The sequence below is a fragment of the Lutjanus erythropterus genome, chromosome 13 (genome assembly GCF_056507025.1).
Source record: "Lutjanus erythropterus isolate fLutEry1 chromosome 13, fLutEry1.hap2, whole genome shotgun sequence".
Classification (NCBI taxonomy): Eukaryota; Metazoa; Chordata; class Actinopteri; order Lutjaniformes; family Lutjanidae; genus Lutjanus; species Lutjanus erythropterus.
The window spans coordinates 9,779,788-9,801,993 of NC_139329.1; the positions used below are offsets into that span (position 1 = coordinate 9,779,788).

The 22,206-nt window shown below is 41.0% G+C and overlaps 1 protein-coding gene across 2 annotated transcripts in view; it reads left to right on the forward strand.

Moving 5' to 3' along the window:
• fgd4a (FYVE, RhoGEF and PH domain containing 4a) overlaps window positions 1-22,206 on the forward strand; it is a 68,493-nt gene that overhangs the window by 24,121 nt on the left and 22,166 nt on the right. For both annotated transcript variants that reach the window (XM_084734205.1, XM_084734207.1), the window contains exon 2: window positions 16,462-16,545. In XM_084734205.1, the coding sequence (XP_084590331.1) occupies window positions 16,462-16,545 (84 nt within the window). The remainder of the gene's footprint in view (window positions 1-16,461; window positions 16,546-22,206) is intronic.

A 22,206-nucleotide genomic window follows, 5' to 3' on the forward strand; every position in this document is an offset into this window, starting at 1 on the left:
ATCGAGTGCACAATGCAGCCGTGGGGCGTTGGGTTAACAGAGCCGATAGACAGAATGTGGGTGGTTCATGACCACAGAGACACTGAAACGCTGTTTGCTATTCTACGCACACACACAGACACACACGTCGCCTGCTGGGGCTGATGGTTAACAAAGAGGGGAGCACACATCACAAAAGACAAACCCGGGATCTCACCACAGGATGTTCTTCTGGCGGGTGCTGTAGCTAAGTGTGGCAGTGGTGGTTGTGTGTGAACTGTGTGTGTGTGTGTGTGTGTGTGTGTGTGTGAGGGAGCTGTGGGTACTCCAAGTGGGAGCTGTTCTGGCTGGAGGGGACTGTTCATTTTCTTTAAGGCGTTGTTTACTGAGCCTCTCAGCTGCAGGCTGTCTCAGGATATGCACTTCAGATCTCAAACTCACACGCACACACACAAACACACACATGCTCATACACGTAGAGGCTACTGCTGCTGATTTCAGTTAACTGTGTTTGCCATGATTGCCGTAATCGGCCTCAGCTGTCCTCAGAGAGCTGTGGGAAAATATGCAACTCTGTGCGTGTGTGCTGAAATGTGTGCGTGTGTATAGTGGTTTTCTGTTCCTGAACCCACTGTAGAGAAAACTATGATTTAAGTCACCTTGTCATTACCGCTGTAACACAATCTCTTGATGATAGATGTAATCCTAGGTGCCTGTAGCTGCTGCACTCTATCAGGACTCCTCACATCAACAAAAGAAAAAGGCTTTGTAAATATTATTTAGAAAATAAATTGTTGCATTAATGGCTTTTTTATTATCAGACAAATAAAAGCCTCATGCTTTTTTTCTCTCTCTGGGCTTAATCTCTCCACTTCATCTCTCCACTGTCTATGTGCACTCTCTGTAACTCATTTGGCTAGCTATCTCTGCAGTTAAAACCATTAACTTTATCTGCAGCAATATATTTTCTGTAGTGCTTCCTCCACTCTCTGAGCCTGGCTCACTCTTCAGGCAGGCAGGCAGTGGCAGGGGTGTTATCGGATCCTGCTGTTTGTGCTGCGGTGGAGGCAACCATTCAGTGGCCCTTACACTAACAAGGTTCCTCGCTGGGCCTGTTTGTGATCCCACTCAGGGACTTCCTCAGGATCAAGGAAGTCCTTGCAACAAATCCAAAAGCTCAGGTGGAGACAAAGGCAGGAGGTTTCTATGGCTCAAATATAGATCAGCAAGGGGGATTTTTAAGAGGAGACGTGCTGTTGTAGCGCAGGATGCCTAGATCAGCTGGATGCTGATCATTATCGGCTAATCAGTAAAAATATGAGACTCGGAGATAAGGATCTTCCACCTTGCTGATGAAATTATTTCTGGTGTAAAGCCCCTGAAAACTAGACCTACACCTGTATACTTTCCTGTATGCAGCTAAGAGCAAGCACTGGTTGCGGTGATGGAGTCAAGCAATGTCTTCACGCTAATATAACCCTGTCCCTGACAACCGTCATACCACTTCTGCTTGTCCCTAATGTTTGCTATGTTAGCAAGGTAGCTAGCCAGCTATAGTTTGACAGCAGTGGCTGAGGTATGAAGCCTTGTTGTGATTCGCTCCCGTTTGCTCTGTTAAAGTTACTTTATCACACTGTTAATATGAACTCAACACTTCCTATATCTGTTTCAAAGTAAAAGCCCTCTAGAATTTCAGTGGATCAAAACCCCTTCATTCCTTAGCAAGGCTTTTATCATGAAACACATGCAGGAACATGCAGTCTCATACATGGGCTCATTATGTTCCACTTGGGAGCAGTTGAGTAACCCGCAATACCTAGTGGTAACATCCGGTATTACTGGTCCAGCTTGGGTTAATATCAACCTGATCACTAAGTTCTACTATATTCTTACCACCCCTATGACCAGGGTTCTTACGAGTGCTGGAAAACTTTGAAAAAGCTTGAACTAAAGTACTTGACACTGCCTACAAATTGTGGTTGCTTCATAATTTTCTGACTAAATAGTTAGCTTTTGTGATGAGGAAATGAATATGTATCGAAATTTTACATTTACAGCTGTAAGACACTGGAAAATCTTGCAAACGCACCTTGAAAATGCTTGAAAAGACTTTGGAAAGGTTGTAGGAATTCTGTATAATGTAATCAGCTGACAGGGCTTACAGACAATTGAGAATCGGGATTGGCAGCGGTAAAACATGATCGGGGCATCCCAAGTTGTCACAGTAACAGTTGTCATGGGCCGCTGGGGTTTGGTTGTGCATTGTCAAGAAGCGCCTGATTGCTCACTAGACGCATCTATCTGTCAAATTAACAGCTTTCATCAGAGAAAATCGGCCTTTCAGACATTAATAATTCAAGTGCCAATATGTGAGCCAGCAGGATTATAGTTATACTGTTAAAATAAACAGACTCGGATGGATGAGTGGGCAAAGGCATTTGTAGATTTACAACACATTCTTATCATCACCTCTCTCTTCCCTCACATCTCTCCCCTCATCTTCTACCTTATGTCGTCGCATGAGGTGGTAAATAACTGAGAAAGAGAGGTTACATCTTAGCTTAGAGCATCGTTGCAGGAAACTGTTATGTAGTCTGCAATGGCCAGGTATGTACGAAAGAGTATGGTGTTTCTAAAGAGAAGTTAAAAAGAGGAAGTAGTGCAAAGAGCCTCACCGTGGTGAATACTAATGTACACACAAGGACACAAACGTTACACTTGGCCTCCGAGAACCCACACTTCCTCACAGTATGGCTTATTCTTGCATTTTTTTAAGCAGGTATCTGTGCAGAAGTGTGTCTCTGTGCTTAAAGTCCCCAGTGCCCTGTATCTAACTCTGTGCTGTGCTCCGTCAGCAGCCGCAGCTTCGTCATTGTGGGATTCATCCTCCTCACCTTCCCTGCCACCTTTCTCCCTCCTTTACTTCTCGGATTATTTTGTTGATTTCTCCCTCCTCTCTTTCTCTAGACGCTACAGTCAAAATGCTGTGTCATGGCTCTGCACCGGCATCACTGGTCGGGTTTGTGGCAGCCGATCATCTTGGCATTTTTCCCCCTCTCTGTACAGTGGTTTGTCTTTCTGCTGAGCCTCCCATGACACGGACAAGAAATGCTGATGCTGTTTGACACTTTATTCCACGAGGACGTGTCAGATTAAGTGCTGTGTGCGATGTGCATGCAGACGCACAGAGAAGCAGATGACTCGGTTTACGTGCACTGTGGGTTTAAATACAGAGGGTCCAGATCCAGTTTAAAAGAGGATTTTTTGACAAACACGGTGTCAGAAATGAGGAAGAGAGAGGACATAATTCCAGTTTAAATAAGGAGAAGTTTGTTTTGTTAAATGTTTAGTCGTCAGTGTCTGTTTCTCTTTCTGCCTCATTAGTGCCCCAGCCTTGGCTTCAGGCTCGCCTGCAGGCTTGCTTTCAGGATTGCAGGCTTTTCTGTGCATTCCAGCTCTGCACTGAGAATATGGGCTCCAGTGCCTCCAGTCAGAGGGCCTCATTCATACAGAGCACAATGATCCTGTTTGAGCCACAAGTTTTTACCCACGCTGTTTGATTGGCATTATATTCAGCATCTATTTACTTCATCCATAATGCATTGAGTCAGATCTGCTTAGCATTAATGAATCTCTGTTGCTTACTGTTTCTTCAATGCAAGGGAATCAATTCAAGGAGATAAACAAAGAGACATTTAAGACAGATCAAAAGGAAGAATTTATTAGGAGGCTTTTAATTTGAGCCAGGGGTTTGACATTAACCATGGCAGTATGGCTCCTTGCCACAGAAAGTTGCTCTGTGGCCATCAAGTTTTATCCCTATACCGCAAGCCTTCACCAGAATAACACAAACATCCTGATTCCTCTGCACCTTTTAGTTCAACGTTCTACGAAAACAGCAAACAGCAAGTGAATGTACTGTACTGTGCTGCCGGTTTCCTCAACAAACCAAGAAGTCTAGCTAGTTCTTCAGGGTTGTAATCAATGCCTTCAGAAAACAGCACATCACAGTTCATGAGAAAAGTGGACAACACAAATCTCACAGTTAAGGAAGGCTGTGTTAAATTAGCTTTTCTGTATATTGTTTACATTAGTTTACATTTGGGCCACCAAAAATGGACTTTGGCCACCAAATTTATGGGCTTGGTGGCTCGACCTTAAAAATATTAGTGTCTATTTCTGTGAACTATGATATGTTGAATGAAGCACCACCCACTTTACTGTGGCTTCTTTAAAGGTCCCTCTCAAAATGAATACTACTACTATACTTTTCACAGAGGCAGACAAAAACAGGCTCCTCATTTTAGCCGGCAACAAGTGACTTTGCAGACTGAAATGCCAGATTTTATCAGTTGTAACTAGCTTGCTAATTAAGGGTTGAACATGTCATTTCCAGCTGACTTGTTATGTTTCAAGTTGACTCATTTAAGAAATCTGTATAAGGGTCTTTAACCTGATGGCCTCACACGTGATATTGATCTAAAAGACTGAAGTTAAAGCTTCACACTGAAACACTGAAATGAAGGAACAGCTTTGTTTTTGTTTTTCATTGTGGAGCTGGTTAGCTCTCGTCTTAGGAAGGAATGAAGAACAAGGAAAATCTAATATTAGATTCTTATTTCCTTCTCACATAACTTTGTTTGAATGCTTTAAATAGTTAGACAAGCACAAATAAGAGTAAATCTTTTCTTTCAAACTGTGTGTTTGAATTTTAATGTTACAGAAGCTTTTAGGATAAAGAATATACAACAAACATGTTTGGCAAACCTTAACACTATCATGGATAACAAGTTCAGCTGGAGTTACTTTATTGTACACAAATCTAACAAAGTGCAGGACAGCTAATGTTATTTAAAGCAATAAGATGGTGAAAATGAAATTTCACTCAATATCTTCTCACCCCTGTGCTGATGTGAGGATGGGTGAAGAGCTCCAGTTCACAAAACACTCCCGGAGCTTCAACAGAAAACAGCGTTTCAGCCAAATCCAGTACAATTGAAGTGAATGGTGGCCAGTTTTAAAATGTAAAAAAAAGAACACAAAAAACCCACAAAATGTCTCCATACTGCTTGTGTGGTGTAATCCAAGTGTCCGTAAGCAGTGACATTAAAATTTGACCCAAAAAGACACCATTTACACCATGTTTTAGCCTAAATGTCAACTGTAGCCTCTCAGACCTGATCAACATGCACAGGCCTAAAGAGGGTAGGCCCCAGTTAGCAGAACATGCTAATGTTTGCACTTCATGTTGCAGCACAGAAACATCCATTTCTTACACTTCTACGCTTGTATTTCTGGGTTTTGGAAATGCTTCGTCCAAACTTTTAGTACTGCTCTGACTAACGTGCAGAAATCCAAATGTTGACAGGCCGGGCCATGTGTTGACTAAGTTAAAGTTCTGGAACATCAGTTTCACTCACAGTTTTTACTGTATTTTCAGTGTAAACAGTCAAATACATAATCATCCCCATAAACCATTTAGAGTCACTGAAATCAGCTTGTGAAGTACTGTCTACAAAACCGCGACCTTTCTCAAATGTCACGTGCTGTCGCTCCTCCCGTGTACAAGGCCTCTGTTGTGGCTGTGTGCCTCTTAGTCAGTGCACTAGAATATAACCCAGTGCATTTCATTGTTTTCATCATCGGACAGCATGAGTTGCGGCCAGTGTCAGATGAGTAATATCAGCTCACTCATTAGCATCACTGTGTGAGAATTTCTCATGGGGTTATTTTTGGATGTGGAGCTTTATTTTTAAGTTCAGGAAGTCATTTGCTTTCACTGGGCAGATGGAAATTTAAATGGTTATTTCTGTAAATGTTTGCTGCTTGGACATTGGATGGAAACATGGCCTGATTGTCTGAAGAAATACCCTTGAGGCATGTGGCTCTGTGGGGTTCAACTTGACTGAATTAATACAAATATGAGAGTGCAGCTGCTGTGTTTGAGTTTATTGCTTTTTATAAACACATTCTGTTTTTTTAATCTTTTCAGACTGAAAGAGTAATGGTCTTTTATGCTGGATATAGGTCACTTTCACATATCTGCTTTTAATCTGTGAGACATTTCAAATCCATTTGGTTCAGTCTTATCATAAAGGAGCATGCTGTGAATAAGTGCTGTTGTCCATTTATGAATAGAGCGGTCTGCTGGGGCCCAGTCAGACGTGCTGATTGTGTGGACAGGATATTGATTGACACATTTGGGAGCTCCTGCCCAGCAGCTGTGATCTGTTTTCCGCGGTAGAGACAGGCAGGTCACCGGGGGCTGGAGGAGGAGATGGAGGGAAAAGAGGGAGAGAGAAGGTGATAGAGAAGGAGGCAACAGGCTGCTAGAGAAAAGAAAAGAGGTACAGTGAAAAAAAGGAAGTAAGAGAGATAGAGGAAGAGTGAATGACTGCCTGTCGACATTATCGCATACTCTAATTTTCAACAATCAATCGCCTTTTCAGTGCCCGGTGATCACAGAGTCCGCTATCTCTGCTGTTAAGATCTCAATTATAGGACTTCCATCGCTCCATTTCTCTCTGCTAAGAACTCTATTTTTGTACCAAATTCACTCAAGATTTCATACTTTCTTTTATTAGTTATGATCACATGTGTCTGCCATGTGATATTCAGAGAAGGTTTTAATATTCAGTTATGGTTAACCTTTTACTGGATGGTAATTATCACAGTAAACGGTCTGTCTTACTTTCCCTTTCTGTCTTTATGTATTCCCTTAAGTATGGACAGGAAGTGTTTAGGATCAGGATCGCAGCACGCCCAGTTGCCCACTTGGCCTGCCCTCATTAGACGTGGGCCAGGGAGCATGTTCAGATCATGCTAAAAGCTTATCTTTACATGCTGGGGCCACGTAGGAAGCATGCTGGGAACCTGAAAGTAAATGGCCAGCGTCTGCACATGATGTACGAATTTTTATGTGGCACATGTTTAAGTTAGTGGAATGTGAGAAAGAGCAGAGGGGAGGGGGGCGTACAGAGAATTTTGTAACTGAAAGGAAGACTTTATGGAGGACTCTTAGCTGCATTTGCTTAGGACTACCCACAGTCCACTGATCTATTTTACTGAGAACTAATTATACTGCTGCTAAAACGACGTCTAACCACTAGATCAGTGTGTGAAACTTTTGGTTTTGAAAGGTTTGTGACAAGTTATCGCCTTAATGTGGATATGAAATGTTGGCATTTTTCGGTTTCAGTTTTTGAGGCATGAAAAGGTCAAAGTATACAGTATTTCATCAGAAAAATGCAGCAGTTACAGCTGCACTAGCCGCTATTTTCATTGTAATAATGGGTCAAATGAGAGTGTGTAAAAGTTGCTCATAGTGACTCACAAAGAGTTATCACCAGCTTTACAGTTCCCCTCAGCTCCATGGAGCTCTATCTTTTAGTGTCTTTTTACTGCACATCTTGGTTTTTCAATTCCTGGAGAATTTATAATTTGAATTTTTTTTTTTTTTATGAATTCACTTTCATCAAACACATTCCCATACAAACAGGGAGCTCTACATCGTATGCCACCAGCTTCAAATGGCCGACAGGTAACTGGTGGACCTAACTATTTCCATCAAGAGTTGGTAGAGACCAAAAAAGAGCAACAAAGAAACTGAATATTGGACTTGACCACTATGAACATCAAGTGTGATAATTGTCAGTGTTGTGTTTATAGCTTGTTGGCCTGCTCCCAAGTGGAAAAAAACTATTAATACTGCTTTATGTGACTATAATCAATATTTTTACCATGTAACTGATTAACCCTGAAGTGGGTTGTGTGCCAGGTTTTTCCCCCAAGATGGCAACGTCATGTTGTGTTTTCATGTCATGCATGTGTATTTTATGTGTTTCATTAACACAGAAAGAAGGCCCTGATACTTGCCACCAGCGTCCTGTACAGCTTTTTGCCTCCAGGATGTTAATGTCAAGTTATATGTCATTCTTTCTCTGTATGTATTTGTTCATTTTTTAGGAGTTTAACCAGAGGCAAACCATACAGCAAACATAGCAATAGGAATCATATCCATACATGGTTAGTAAGATACAGCTGTTAAAAATAATGTATTCTTTTAATGCACTGGCATTGGATGCGTTCAGGTATCAGAATCTGTATCGGGAACTAACTACTTAACACTTAACTACTTTTGTGTGGAAAAAGGGGTTTCTTGTCGTAACAAAGCCACAGTCATGTGACTCTGCAGCTTGTTATTTGCATTTCCCAGTGTGCAACTTTAATGTTTTGGTTCACATTAACCAAACTTATAGTGGCAGTTTGGGCCACAGCAGCCAGCTGTTTTCAGCTAAAAAGCTCTTAAAACCCACAATATGCTACCTGCCCATTACCAAACAGCAGACACACAGTTAGCATCTAGCTGGTAAAGCCAGCGGAGTATTAAGCAGCCAAAGAGCCAGATATTTCCCTCGGGAAATAGTTGAGACCAAAACGAATTTGCTAAAAGGAGAGTGAATATTGGATTGATGTATGCCAGGTGGGAACCAGCGCTCTAGACCATCATAAATATGCTGTTGCTGATTGGCTTATTCTCTGTGGAAGAATTCATCACAGAGCTGAAATGTTAGATGGAGACTAAACTACATGGCATGTCCATGTTTGCTCCATGCGCTGCAGACGGGGGTCTTATCTGGTTGCCTTGACCACATAAAGGCTTTACAAGGCCTTTTAATTTTCACTCTATTATGTTTGTGGCAGAAAACCATAACTCTTTGGTAATTGTCCATTACACGGGGACAGAAAAGAGGGAGACAGACGCATCTGGTCTCATTCAATAGCCAATCTCCTCAGTGTCAAGCATGAAAACCTCGGCCATGTGCTCACACACCAACACACGCAGAGACACGCACATGATCACCAGCATGAACCTCAGTATGATTAAAGGGGTGTGACTTGGCATATTAATACATTCTCCCCTCTCCATTATTTATGAGTTACATTTGAATGGTAGTTATCTCAATCTAGGGCAGCCATGCAAATGAGGCCGGGGTTACTTTGCATTCTTGTATCCTTATGGACAGAAACCGCTTTTTTGAATATATATTTAATGGTATGTATTTCTCATCAGTTTAGGACGATAAGTGCAGATCCCCCTCTTTGATTTATGTTTTTTAATTTCAGAATCTCTCTGGAAAATCCATTTTTGCTGCAGTATATCAGGGCTAATATTGAGTTAAAATTAGGCTTTGAGGAGGGAGGTGTAATACAGTTAGCATGTGATAAAGTACATTTAGGATGCACAGGCACAAATAGGCAAAAAAAAAAAAGATTATGTGGTTAATCATAGTATAATGTGTTTAATACTGTTTGGCCGCACTCCAGATGTTTAAATATGAACTGCTACGGCTGGTTAATTTTTATTTTCTCACTTCTCCATCTACACCTCCTTCCTCTTCTCACCAGTGATTTAGTTTTTTGTGCCCCCTCCGTTGGTTTGTCACCTCTTCTTTTTCTCCGCTCTCACCCCAGGGTGACTTTGCCCTTGGGTGGTGGCCAACCCTCAAAACATTATTATGGAAATGGTTAAAAGTGACCGTGAATCAACATCTCGAAGGACGACTCCCTCCTCCCTCCTTCCCTCCCTCCCTCCCATTCTCTCCCACACCTGGTGACTCTGGTTTCCAGGGAACCGGTTTGTACAGTGACGGAGCAGGCACTCCGAGGGTTTGATGGGTAAATAAAGACATGCAGTACCAAACTGACGGGGAAACTTAAGTCTAAAGAAAGGAGTGTAATTTCCTCATTGATGCTGATAAAACTGTGGTGAAGAGACGCAGTGAGATGGATCGACACTGTGTTGTTGACAGGAGAGGGAAATCCCAGCTGTACTGGAGAGGAGCGCTGAGAGGTACAGTAGACATCTTTTATTTGGCTTAACAGCCAGGCAACTCAAAAACACTGAGAAAATAATACAGTTTGTTTTGGTTTCAGTAAAGAGATTCAAGATGAGTTGTTGGTGAACCACTGAGAAAAAAAAAACAGGAGGAAGCGCTGGTTTTAACACAGAAACCCACACAGACACAGGTGTTACTGTCAGACGAGTGGATCCATCAGTGTGGGTGCAGTCACCTTAAATATTTTAAATATGCAGGGTTTCTGTTGATGGGAAACCATGTGTAAAATTACTCATGACTTTGTTAAAGGTGTTTTTTTCTTGCTCAGTGTCGAGAAAATGTGAAATAAAATAAATAAATTAGATACAACTACAACTATATTTATATCAGCCTGTGAGACGTTCAGATAAAGTGCAATATGTGAATTTACTTGTAAAGATAAATGTTATTTTGGGTTGAAGGAGCTGTCTGGACATGGTGTACTGGTGTAACTGGTATCTCTCTAAGTTTTCAAGTTTGCAAAGTTCTGTTTAGAAAGCACTGAGAGTTTCAGAGGGGATTGAATGTTTAATTTCTTCATCTTGGAAATTTGTTCTGTTTTTTTAATGTTCTTTGTTCTGAAACCAGTACCAAGTATTGATCGGATACAAGTGAGTTACAAATTATAGTTATACTTTTAACAGCTGTATACTACTAATCCTGTACGGATGTGATGCGATTGCTGTCAAAGAAAGAATGCAATAGAACATGACTTCAAAATCCTTGAGGCAAAAACGTGCACAGGACGCTGTCAGAGTATGTTTCAGTGCTTATAAATGACATGGTATTGGACCCGTGCATAGACTTGCTTACTCACAGAGTGATGTGACATGAACCATTGTCAGTATCAGTATCAGAACAACCCTACTTGTTCCTGCTGAATGTGTAAATGTTTAAAAAAAGTAACAACTAAATAGTTTCACTCTTGTCAAAATGCAAAGTAACTCAGGAAAACACTTTAGTTTTAAAATGTTACTCAGACGGATATATTTGTTGGGGACTATTTCCAGCTGCGGATTAATACACATTAATACACACATACACATACACATTGGTCTTGTATTGAGTATTTCTGGTGGCAGGATAGTGTCTGTGGGAGTGTGTAAAACATGTAACTACAGTCTGACATGTTAATGATGAAGCTAATGATGATTTAAATTTTGACAACAGAGGTCAGAACAGAGTCGGGCAGAACAACAAGTTGAAATATCATGGGAATCTTCAAAAGGCCAAGTGCAATGTCTAAATGCATTATATATGAAGCACTGTGGTGCTACAGAGATGCCATACAAAGTATATTCTCCACACTTAGGGGATCATACTTGCTTGCAAAATCACATTAATTTAATTTGTTGACTACAAGATAAAAGCAGAATATCATCAGACTTATCTTTAAGGTATGTTTTGGTTAGATCAGATATCTGTCTGTTGTTTGGTCTGGTTGTAGTAGCAGAATGATGTGTGTATGAATTTTGTTTTTTCTCTCTGACTCTGTGCAACCGGTGCAGAGAAATAACTTCCACTGTCGAGTACTACCTTCTTTCTGCTCTGGTTGGCATCCGGTTCTGTTAAACACAGGGCGTCCATAATCCATTCCATGTTAAATGGTCCAAGTCCTAATTTTTGGATGTGAATTACGAAGCAGACAGAGGTGCTGAAGAGTAAAAGAAAATCTGTGCAGCGGAGCGACTAGGATTTCATCTTGTGTGTCGACTGAAGGTCAGACTCGGGTCATAACTCATTTGGCGTCTGTCAGAGTCGTCTTGTTGCCCCAGAGCAGGTAAATGTAAACAGAGAGAGATCGACCTGTGATAACTGCTTTGTTTACACCTCCTTTCTATAGTAAACCACTGTGTATATGCACACACACACACACACAGAGACAGTCTGATGATCTGATAAATGTCGCAGATCATTTACTTTATCTGTCAAGGAGAACTGTGATTTGATCGGCCCCTACCATTACAACTTTAAAACACAAACCACCAGTTTAGAGCAGTTTTATAATGATGGCAGAGGGACCCCAGTTTTGTTATGTAATCTTAGGTTGTTTCAGGAGAAGCTAAAGCCTTCATTCAAAGAGCTAATTGGATTGCCGTGAGTTTGACTGCTAAATGAGATTTTTATTTTCCGTGACTGCCATCACTGGAGGATTTGCTGCAGTTTGCCACCTGGGCTGATGCGTGTTTAATTCATGATGCTAAGTAGAAGAAACTGAACCCCACAGACATACAGGAGGCAGATCTGTTTCTTAGTTGGCAGGTTGTGTTCGACATAAACCTGACGTGACATGACAGAAATACATTTATAGTCACATTCACCTGTGCAGTCAGTGTTTACTGTAAGTGACAGTGAGGCTGGTGGAAAAAAACACGGACATCAATGAAGAAAATCGACCCAGCTCTCTCAGTTCCTCAGCTTCTCTCTCAGGATCAGTCATTTCATTAGGACTCATTTTTTCCCCCACAAAGCCTGAGGCATCTTTTACTTCAAGTGGATCATCAGCCTGTTGTTGGTCACTTTTAGAAATGTTTCATAATCACCGCTTCAAGGATGCACTGTGAAAGAGAAGAAAAAACTTGGGAAAACTTTCAAGGCAACTACTTTCACTCTTAAGTTTTGATTTAAACTAAACAAAGTTTTGCCAACCTATAATGTTTTGTTGAGATAATTTACTTTTCTTCCTTCAATAAACTTAAATCTTTGAGTTTTAGAAACGTTACAAAAATATGTATTTCAAAAGCTGTTCACAGTGAGTTGTGAACTTATTTTGTTATTATTTGGGTGCTTGAAAATAAAATGGTTGAAACTGAAAATATTAAATTACCATTATTCACTCTAACTTCAATGAATTTACTCAACAATGTTTTAAATACAGATTTTTGGGGGGGTTAAAACTCAAAGATTCAAGTTTATCTAATGAATATAAGTAAATTATCTCAATAAAATATTATGAGTCAGAAAAACTTTTTCAAAATTTAAAAAATCTATTGAATTTAGTTGCCTTGACATGTTTCGTTTTGAATTGTGGATGCAGCAGTTTCATTCTGTCGAGTCAAGTTGGTGTCCGATGTACATGTTGATATAAATAAGTAATTTCTCACAGTTTCTCTTTTGTGCTGCAGTCAGAGTGTCCAGAATATAGAAAATGAAAAACAGGAAGGTGACCAGCAGGATGAGGAAGTTTGGGGTCAGGCAAGTAGCTGGACCAGTAAAGTCTCCCCATCATAAATCATCAGTGAAGTAGGTTTCCCCCCCACGCCCATGTCTTAGAGAGGCATTCATTCAACCTTTATATCCGTCTAGGATGTTGTCACTTACTGTATGTTCTGGCAGAGTGGGTGCCAATTTCTTCTTGGAGTGTGTGTTTGTGTGTTTTCAGTGCTGACAGAGTAACACACACCCCACTTCAGGAAACAATAGACATATGATGACTCTGGTCACATGGCTGAGATTCTGGGCGGCGGGGGAGGTCACAGTTATTGAGGTAGTGGGATGTCTCTGTGGAGAAGTGTCTGATATTTATGTAATGCTTTTGATAAGCTGCTTATCTGTTATATTCTGAATAGGGAACTTATATAACAGATTGGGGTTCAACTAATGTACTGTACACACACACACACACACACACACACACACACACACACACACACACACACATATAAACTGTAAAGTTTACATATACTGTGTGTGTGTGTGTGTGTGTGTGTGTGTGTGTGTGTGTGTGTGTGTGTGTGTGTGTGTGTGTGTGTGTGTGTGTGAACAGCAGGCAGGCCTGTCATGAGGAGTCCAGATGGTGGGTGGAGAAAGCCCTCCTTTAATCCCTGAGCCAGGATATTATACCCCCCCCACACACACACGCACACACACACACACAGACTCATTTATACCTCTTCTCAACTGTTTGCACGGCCCCTTACTGAGTTTGCCCACTTTTCTTTTACGTGGCAATATCCACACTCCCATCATGTCAGTCTCAGTTCAGCACTGCTGACTACTGTGCTGAATACCTCCTGCGAAATAAAGTTTGGTGCATTAAGAGAAATGACAAGTGATGGATGGATGCTCTAGTAAAAGATTAATTTGGTGACAAAATGTGTGTAGGTAGACTCATACTGTTTTTAGCACTATTCCAAACATTGCAAACATTTTGTCATTGCATCCAGCACATGCTGATTCACTGGATAAGTGGAAACTCAAACTTCTGACCCTGATCTTTAAGAATCGGGGTGCCATTAAATTTGGTACATCAAATTTAATGGCAGTTCTTCTATAATAATAGAATAGATATTTCCTTTTGGATCAAAGTGGTGGACCACTAGAATGGCTACAAATAAGACAACAGTACATTTTTAATGGAAATGTCATTAAAATTTTAAATATGCAAAATATTAACTACAGATACATCAAACAAAACTATATTAAACTTGAAATGAGAAAACTTTCTGCATATTGGCGAGCTACCTGCTACTACTGATATATCCTTCATAACCAAGTATCAGCTGATTATATTCTTCTGCTGGCTACATGAAAAAGTTGAGGAAGGAAAAGAATAAAACAGATTTCTCATGGCTGTGATGGGGTTTTGACATCGTGTCTGATGTAATTTCCAGCGCAATGAGTGGGAAAAAAAAGTTGAATGAAGTCAGCTCAACTTGAATTTGTTCTGTCGTACAGCTGTTGTATTGTTCTGTGTGTCACTTGCACGTGTTGCTGCATGTCAGCAGCCACACTGATGATCCTGCAGCTTTGATGCCTCGTAGTAGATCAGACAAAACATGGGGTTGTGTGTGTGTCTTTTTAATTGTGACTGACTTATATCTATATGTGTGTGTTTGAAGGGGGCTCACTAATACTCATGCGAGTCCATCACTTTTTTTACGATCGTTGATTTTCTCTTTAATCTTTTATGTGCATATTAAACGGCTGTGTTGAAAGACTGTTAGCTCTCCCCACAGACGATGCCCTACATATCACAGACAGACTAATTAGGGTTTCCATCTCCAAGGGGCGGTATATTCCTCTTCATTCTCAAAACAAACACAAGTCTTCTCCTGATTTTGATAAATGCAGCTACCAGAGGAGCGCTCCAAAACTCAAATGTGAATATCTCCAGTTCCCGTGCACGTCCAGCTTATTGTCTCAGCTGCTCTTTAGCCAGACAGCCTGTTGGAGATATAAAATAGCATGGCATGCTTCCTCCCGCCTCTTATTCTTCCTCTCCTCATTTTCTTCTCCTCTCTAGTGCGGTGGTCCCCTTAAATAAAACATGGGGTTGCCTAAAACAGCTTAGGGCTCCTGCCTCAGATGCGGGTCGAGTGTTAAAATATCCTCCTTTTCCCTCGATTGCTTGTATTTCTTTTTATAGTGAATCATGTGTAGGGATAGGGTTGATTAACCGATAGATGTTTGGTCTATAAAATGTCAGAAAATGGTGAAAAATATCAATAATTGGTTACCCAAAGCTCAAAAGTCCTCAAATGACTAATTTGTCATTTAATAATCAATTAACGGCACCTTTTTAGATGGTCTCTGTAATAAGAAAAATGTCCTTTCAGGTATCAAAAAATAATTGCAAACTTATAAATTTCAACATTGTTAATAATTTCAAACATGTTACTCACGCTGTTATTTGTGTCTCAGCTGAAGTACATGTGATATCCTTCTAGTTATGTTGTTGTTGTTACCACCACTGTATATACTACAATATTTCTTATGTTAATACCATGCAGTTCAGGAATATTGTTTAATATTAAGGTTTCAGACATACTAATAAATCTCACACCCAGTTCTAATGTGCTAAATAGCATGTAGCCAAACTTTCGGATGCAGCCAGTGGTTGAGTGTTGGCTGACGCCAATAAAAAAAATATCAAGCTAATGTCAATGAAGACAGTGAAAAAAGCTCACTTTAGTCCAACAGCAATTTCAAATGAGTTAATCAATTATCTGAATACGGTGATTAATTTGTCAGTGACTCACTTTAAAGTTTTGTTGTCCATGCAAGGTTAACTTTTTAAGCCCCGGCTGCAGGCGTGCTAATATTACCTGTACACTCTTCAGTTTTTAGATATATGTTGTGTTTGGTTAGACGTGTTGCTCTGGCCAGCTTTACACTTACAAGTGTTATCTGCGTCGAACTTTGAAAAGTTTAACCTCACTTCTGACCGCTTTCGACACGTCATTGTCCTGACTCACTGTGTCTTGCACAAGCTGCAGGGTTAATGTCGCTTTCTCTCTCTTTTTCTTTCTCTCTAAACTCTAAGTTACTCTCTCACCCAGATGGGCTCCCAGGTACGGCAATGTGGTACCAGTTGGTTTGACATGAGTTGGTACTTTGTAGTACTGATGTAATTTGGTTGGTAGCCTTAAAAGTACCAAATTCAAGGGCACCCTGATAGCTCAGTTGGTGCTTCATGCATCCCATGTATTGACGCTATCAGTCTTCTGCAGTGGTCACGGGTTTGATTCCAGCCTATGGCCCTATCTTTACCTGCACTTTGGCTGTCCTAAATAAAGGCATAAAAGACCCAAGAAATATCTTTTTATAAAAGTACAGACTTTTGTCCCCAGCCCTAATCATGTTTTTTTTTTCTTTTTTGCAGAGAAGAAAGACAAAACTGTCTGTTTCCAGTCCAAGAACGCTGATGAGGAGGCCTGCGTGGCGGTGAAAATCGAACACTCCAGAGGTATGCAGCATCAACTTTACCTGCCTTACAACCACCTTTCTGCTCTTTTTATCTTTTCCCTTCAAATGCAGCTTTTTTTTTTGATGATTTTGGCACTGAAAGCTGCTCTGGGCAGTCAATTAAAAACTATTCACTGCTCACTTGTGCATAGATGAGAAGAGGGGTGTTCATTTCCTGTGGTTTCATGTCTGACTGTATTTGTGCTGGTGTTGACGCACTTCTTCTTTTTTTTTTTTTTACCTCTTCTTGATCCTCATCGTGTGATGTGTGGGGGGTATAATGCTGCTGCAAAGCCGAATTAAGATGCAAAGCTTTTGTTAGTCGTCAGTCACCCCCTCTGATTCACAGCAGGAGACCTGCACGTATTTGCATTCAAAATCAATATCATGCCAAGAGTTTCTAGTCTGGTAGTCCTTTCTAAACTTACCCAAACCAAGCAGAATATTCTGATTCTTTTAAGACAGTCAGCCGCAGTGAAGTGAACTGTAAGACAAGGTTGATATGCAGAGAGGGCATGTGGGATGGTGCTGTGGAGGACAGTAAGAAAACTCCTCCCTGCAGCTCACAGCTATGCAGGGGTGTGAAGAAAGCTGCTGCTCTCTGCTCTATTTTTATATCAAACGTGTGTGTGTGTGTGTGTGTGTGTGTGTGTGTGTGTGTGTGTGCGCAGCTCACAGTCTGCATCAGTGTGATGAATGGGTGCTTTCCTTCAGCAGCCCCCAGTGACTCTCTGTTTTTCACCTTTTCTCATTTTCTCTCCTCTTCATGTGTGCTGCCTTGTTCTCTCCTGTAAATCCCTCCATCCTTTCACCACTCTTCCATCTGGCTTTTCTTCTGTCTTCTCCGTGTTTGTCTGTTTTCATCATGCCCCCACTCCTCCTTCCTTCCTGTCCGCTTCGTCCTATTTTTCCTTGGCACTGATGGAACTTTTTCTCACATTTTTCCTTGATCTCATCGCCTTGTACCCTGTGAAATAAACACCACTGTGTCCAGGTCTCTCCCAAATTCCCAGTCTCCACCTCCCATTTTTCCCATCTCTTTTGCCTCCTAGCACACCATCCTCTTTTCCATCACAGCCCCCAGCACTTGTGTCCCCCCGTGCCTCCTGGTTCAGAGCAGACTGGGGTTCTAATCTCATGCTGGCCCTTGGATTAGGGGATGAGACAGGGTTAATCTGAAGAAAGTCTGGATAGTTGAACAGAAACAGCTAATCCCCCATGCCTGGTGGTTATCTGTCACCCTGTCTCACACACACACACACACACACACACACACCCACAGTCTGTGACAGCATGATGGACACAATGAACGCCTCGTGTTACAGAGCAGAGCCAGACATGTACTGTAAATACACACCCTCTAATCTCATTGAGTGATGTGGGGCACCAGAAATGGTTAGAAATTGGGTTTTGGGTGTGTCAGTTGATGTGTGACTGTGTCAAGAAGGTGAGAAGCCACAGTTAGTGTCACTGTTCCTGTGTAAGTATGTAATGTTCCTGTTTCCACAGAATCTTTATTTTTCAGTGATTACTTTTAGTTAATGGACCAGTGTGTAAAGATTACTTTTCGGGTTTTTTTAAGCCTTTATTTTATAGGACAGCTTTAGATAGACTGGAAAAGGGGAAGAGAGGGGGGAATACATGCAGCAAAGGACCACAGGCTGAAATTGAACCCATAGCCACTGCTGCTCAGGACCCCCACAGCACATGAGGCACGCTCTCAACCAACTGAGCCACAGTGGCACCCATAATCTAATTTCTTAAACTTAATGTAAATGAGAAACCTGGTTTCCTTAATTGAGGTTGAGAAAGTTTTAATAATTGAATTGTGTGGTTACACGGTTAGATAATGCACTGGAGAACTTGTCCTTTTATTAAGCCATCAGCCCAAATACTTTGACAAAAGCCATCATAGGATTCAGCTTTAAATATCACCCAAAAATCAAGGGCAGAAATGTAACTGTGTGTTTAATAGTAACCAAGTGCCTTTAAACACATTTCCTGTACTTCCTGAATAGTAGTCAGTGGATTTATTTGGAGGTCAGAGAGCAGGTGTCACACCAGTCAATCCATTCTGTTTGAGACTCCGTTGAGACCCTGCTAACAATAAGGCTGGAGATGTTGGCAGCGCCACGTTTACTGACACAAACTGACAGTTGCGCTACTGAGATGTGAGCATGAGATTGCAGTTTTGGTCACTATTGCGCATTTATTCAGTGTTTTTTTTCAGTGTGGGAAGATGAATCTTTAGCACTTTGAAATACAAATGTTTGCCTCATTTATCTGAAATGTTAAGAATTTGATTATGAACTACTGCAGGGCTCTAAAAGTAATTGGGAAGGAATTTTTGTCAATGGAATTTCTACTGGTCAAACTGGTTTACTAGGAGAGCAAAGTAATGCCTGTCATTCCTTCTAATACTGCTCCGCTGACACATGAGGCACGTCAGTGAGCATGCAGGTGACTGACAATGTGCGCACTGTGTGTGGGAATATGTACATGCAAAATAAGCACACCTACATACCTTTACATACAGACAGATAAGAAGACAGGAACTACTGATGCTGCATCATGACTGTTAGCCTGACTTAAATTAAGCCTTCCTGTGTTTGCTTTTTTGTGTAACCATGTGATAGCTCAAGGTTGATATACAACACTGTCGAACAGCAATTACTCAAAAGCTCTGCACAGAGGGTATACACAGGAACATGGAGAAGCCTGACTCGCGGTTCCCTGTGCTGACTTCTGCAAAAGGTACACCTCGTTCTGGTAGTAAGTAGCGTGTTCCTGGGATCTCTTGCTTCATTTTCATATTTAATCTAGATTTAAACTCATATGTTATTAGTGGATTTTACCAGATGCACATTTCACATGACTTTTGCACCGACTCACTCAGTTTGTGGGCTGTTTTTTCTTGGTCGTCTCAAATATTTGCACATGAAATGTGCCTGAGGAGAAGTTGATGGGATGGTGGTTTGAAATAATAGATTAGAGGCTTTGGGCTTCATTTAGATTTTAGCAGGCAGATGAGAGAACTGTTGCGTGGCACTCTTAGCTGCTTTACTGTGGTGTTTGTTAATCATTGATCAGACTAACTGACTGATGCCAGGCGTAGATGGAACAAGAAGTCTAACGGCTATTACACAAGCGAGTTCGTCCTCTACTAGTGGTCCTATTTTACATCAGCGCTCTCTGATTAAAACAAATGTGGTCAACAAGTGAGAGGAACCTGGAGAGCACTTTAATCAAGGTACCTGCAAGGCTTGTGCATGTACGGCTGAATTCCATTTCCCTGACTGATATATTGCTGTTCATTTCTACATGTTAACAGTCAAGAGAGTGGTCTTGTTTGTGGACTGACGATGGTAATGTTTGTAGATTTGTAGGGTTTAAAGTCTCATACTGGATTGCACAAACAAAGATTAATTTAATCTAAGCCTAGTTCTAATCACAGTTTAGCAAAACTAGGTTTAAAGTGAATTAGATTTAGAGTTAAGCAGAGCTCTGTTGCACAAAAGTAATCTCTATTTAGTAAATCCATGTTTTGTCAAATTAAGGTTTCCCTTTTAGAAATTAAAACTTAAATTTAATCATGGAAATCATTATGCTTCTGTTCCCAAATTAAGTAAATAAATACAAAATAAATCAATTTCAGTGCTGTCGGGGCTTAATAAGTGTAAAAGAAGGGGGGAACCTGTATTCCTTGATAAAATGTCTAGCTAACTAAATAAAGAAAAAACTATATTTTGTTTGCTGGCTAAAATGTCAACAAAATGTTACATTGTTTGCTAGCTACCTAAATAAAAAAAAAACTGTGTATTGTTTGTTAGCTGGCTAAGAAATTAAAACATTACTTTGTTGCTAGTTAGCTAAAAGGTTGGTTAGCCTAGTCAGCCTATGTATAATGACTTAGCAGAGAATTAATCTCAAAAAGGAAGCTATTGTAAAAGTTAAACCTCCTCAAGATTAAGTTTAAAGTCAATAGTGGACCACATTTTAAACTGAAGTTCATTTTGGTGCAACAGAAATCAATTGAATCTAAACTTGGAGTAAAAGTTAAACTGAGGTTTAGAGAGAGGTTTAATTTGGTACAGCCCAGACTAAATGTGCAGATCCTGTGGGTTGTGTGTTGTGAACCTCCAGATAAGTGTGTGTGTGTGTGGGTGCGCACTCAGTTTGTGTGCCTCCATGCTTGTTAAAAGCCACTTAAATAGGGGGTGTGTGAGTGAGAGTGAAGGAGGAGTCTGGTGCTGCTCTGAGAGTCTCCTCGCTGAGCTGAGTCACACAGCGGGCAGTGCTGCCTGGGAAGATTGCATGGGACCTAAACTTAGTGCTCTGCTGGGACACGCACACTTTCACACACACAGCGTGGTCTCTAACTGAGGATACACTGTTTTCCTGTCTGTCTCAAGCACAGGGTGAGTTCATTCACAAGGATTTTTAACTTAACGAGTATTTTATTCTGTCTGTCTGCCTGATTCTTCTTGGGGTTGTCCCTCTTAAGTGTGGTTTTCTCTTTTCTCACTTCATGTTGGATGTTATGTCTAATCTTCGATTTTAGATCATCCACAACAGAACACACGGTCACACTTTGGTAACTGCTGGAACAAACTTGCACACTCTCAGGTTGACCTGCTCTTTTGTCTGTTGATTCATGTGAATGTTGCAATGTTTACTCTTTAAATCTTGCTGAACCTTTGATAAAATAAATCACCTACGTATGTAAACATGCTCAGACTGATCGCCGCACTCAATAATTTCTACCCTTTTGTACTTCAACCAAGACTGTGCATAAGAAGGATTTTTGACAAGATACTCTGAATTTGGCTGTTTTCTTCAACTCACTCAGATTGCTTCAGTCTGTCATGTCTCCTGACGTTACTGTAGCTGCAGCCTTTAATATGCCAACCCATTTATAAGGAAAAAGCAGAATTTGTAAAAAGTCCTCTCAGACATTCCCTGTGATATGAATGTCGTGCCCGTGGGGACACAAGGCAAGAAGACAAAGCCTCGGTTTCAAGTGTTGTCAGACACTCCTCTTGCCAGGAGTCCTGAGCTGCTGAGCGTCAGGGTGGGGACACACTGCAGCACGCAGACACACAGGTGTGCCTTTTGTTTTCTTCACCAAAGTATCGGCACACATTTTGCCAGAGGGTGTTGGGGAGGAGAGACAGAAAGAGTGAGACAGTGACACGTAAAAGACAGGTCAAACAGGACTGCTGCCAGGTGACAGCACTTTGAGGAGGTGGTGATGTCATGAGCACATGTTAGAAATGTCCTTAACGTTCACTTAATGGTGTTTGACAGAGAGGCTGAGTGGAGATTAAGTGACTGACACACCTGTCCGCCTGCAAAGACAGTTGTTTATTACTGTTCTTATAGGACAAGAAACTGCCTAAGACTTTGCTGCAGACTTTGTGTGTTGAACATTGTTGAAAAGGTCATCAAGTCTGTTTTTATGGGTGGCGATGTTGGTCTGTCTGTCAGTCAAGACTGTTCCAGACTGAAATACAACTGTAAGATGGATTCCTGTAAAATTTCGTGTCGGTGTTCATGGTTGTAGCCACAATGATTTTGACATTTCTTGTTTTCAACAAAATGCCAATATTAGCCATGAAATTTGGTACAGATATTCATGGTCCCCAGAGGCTGAATCCAAATT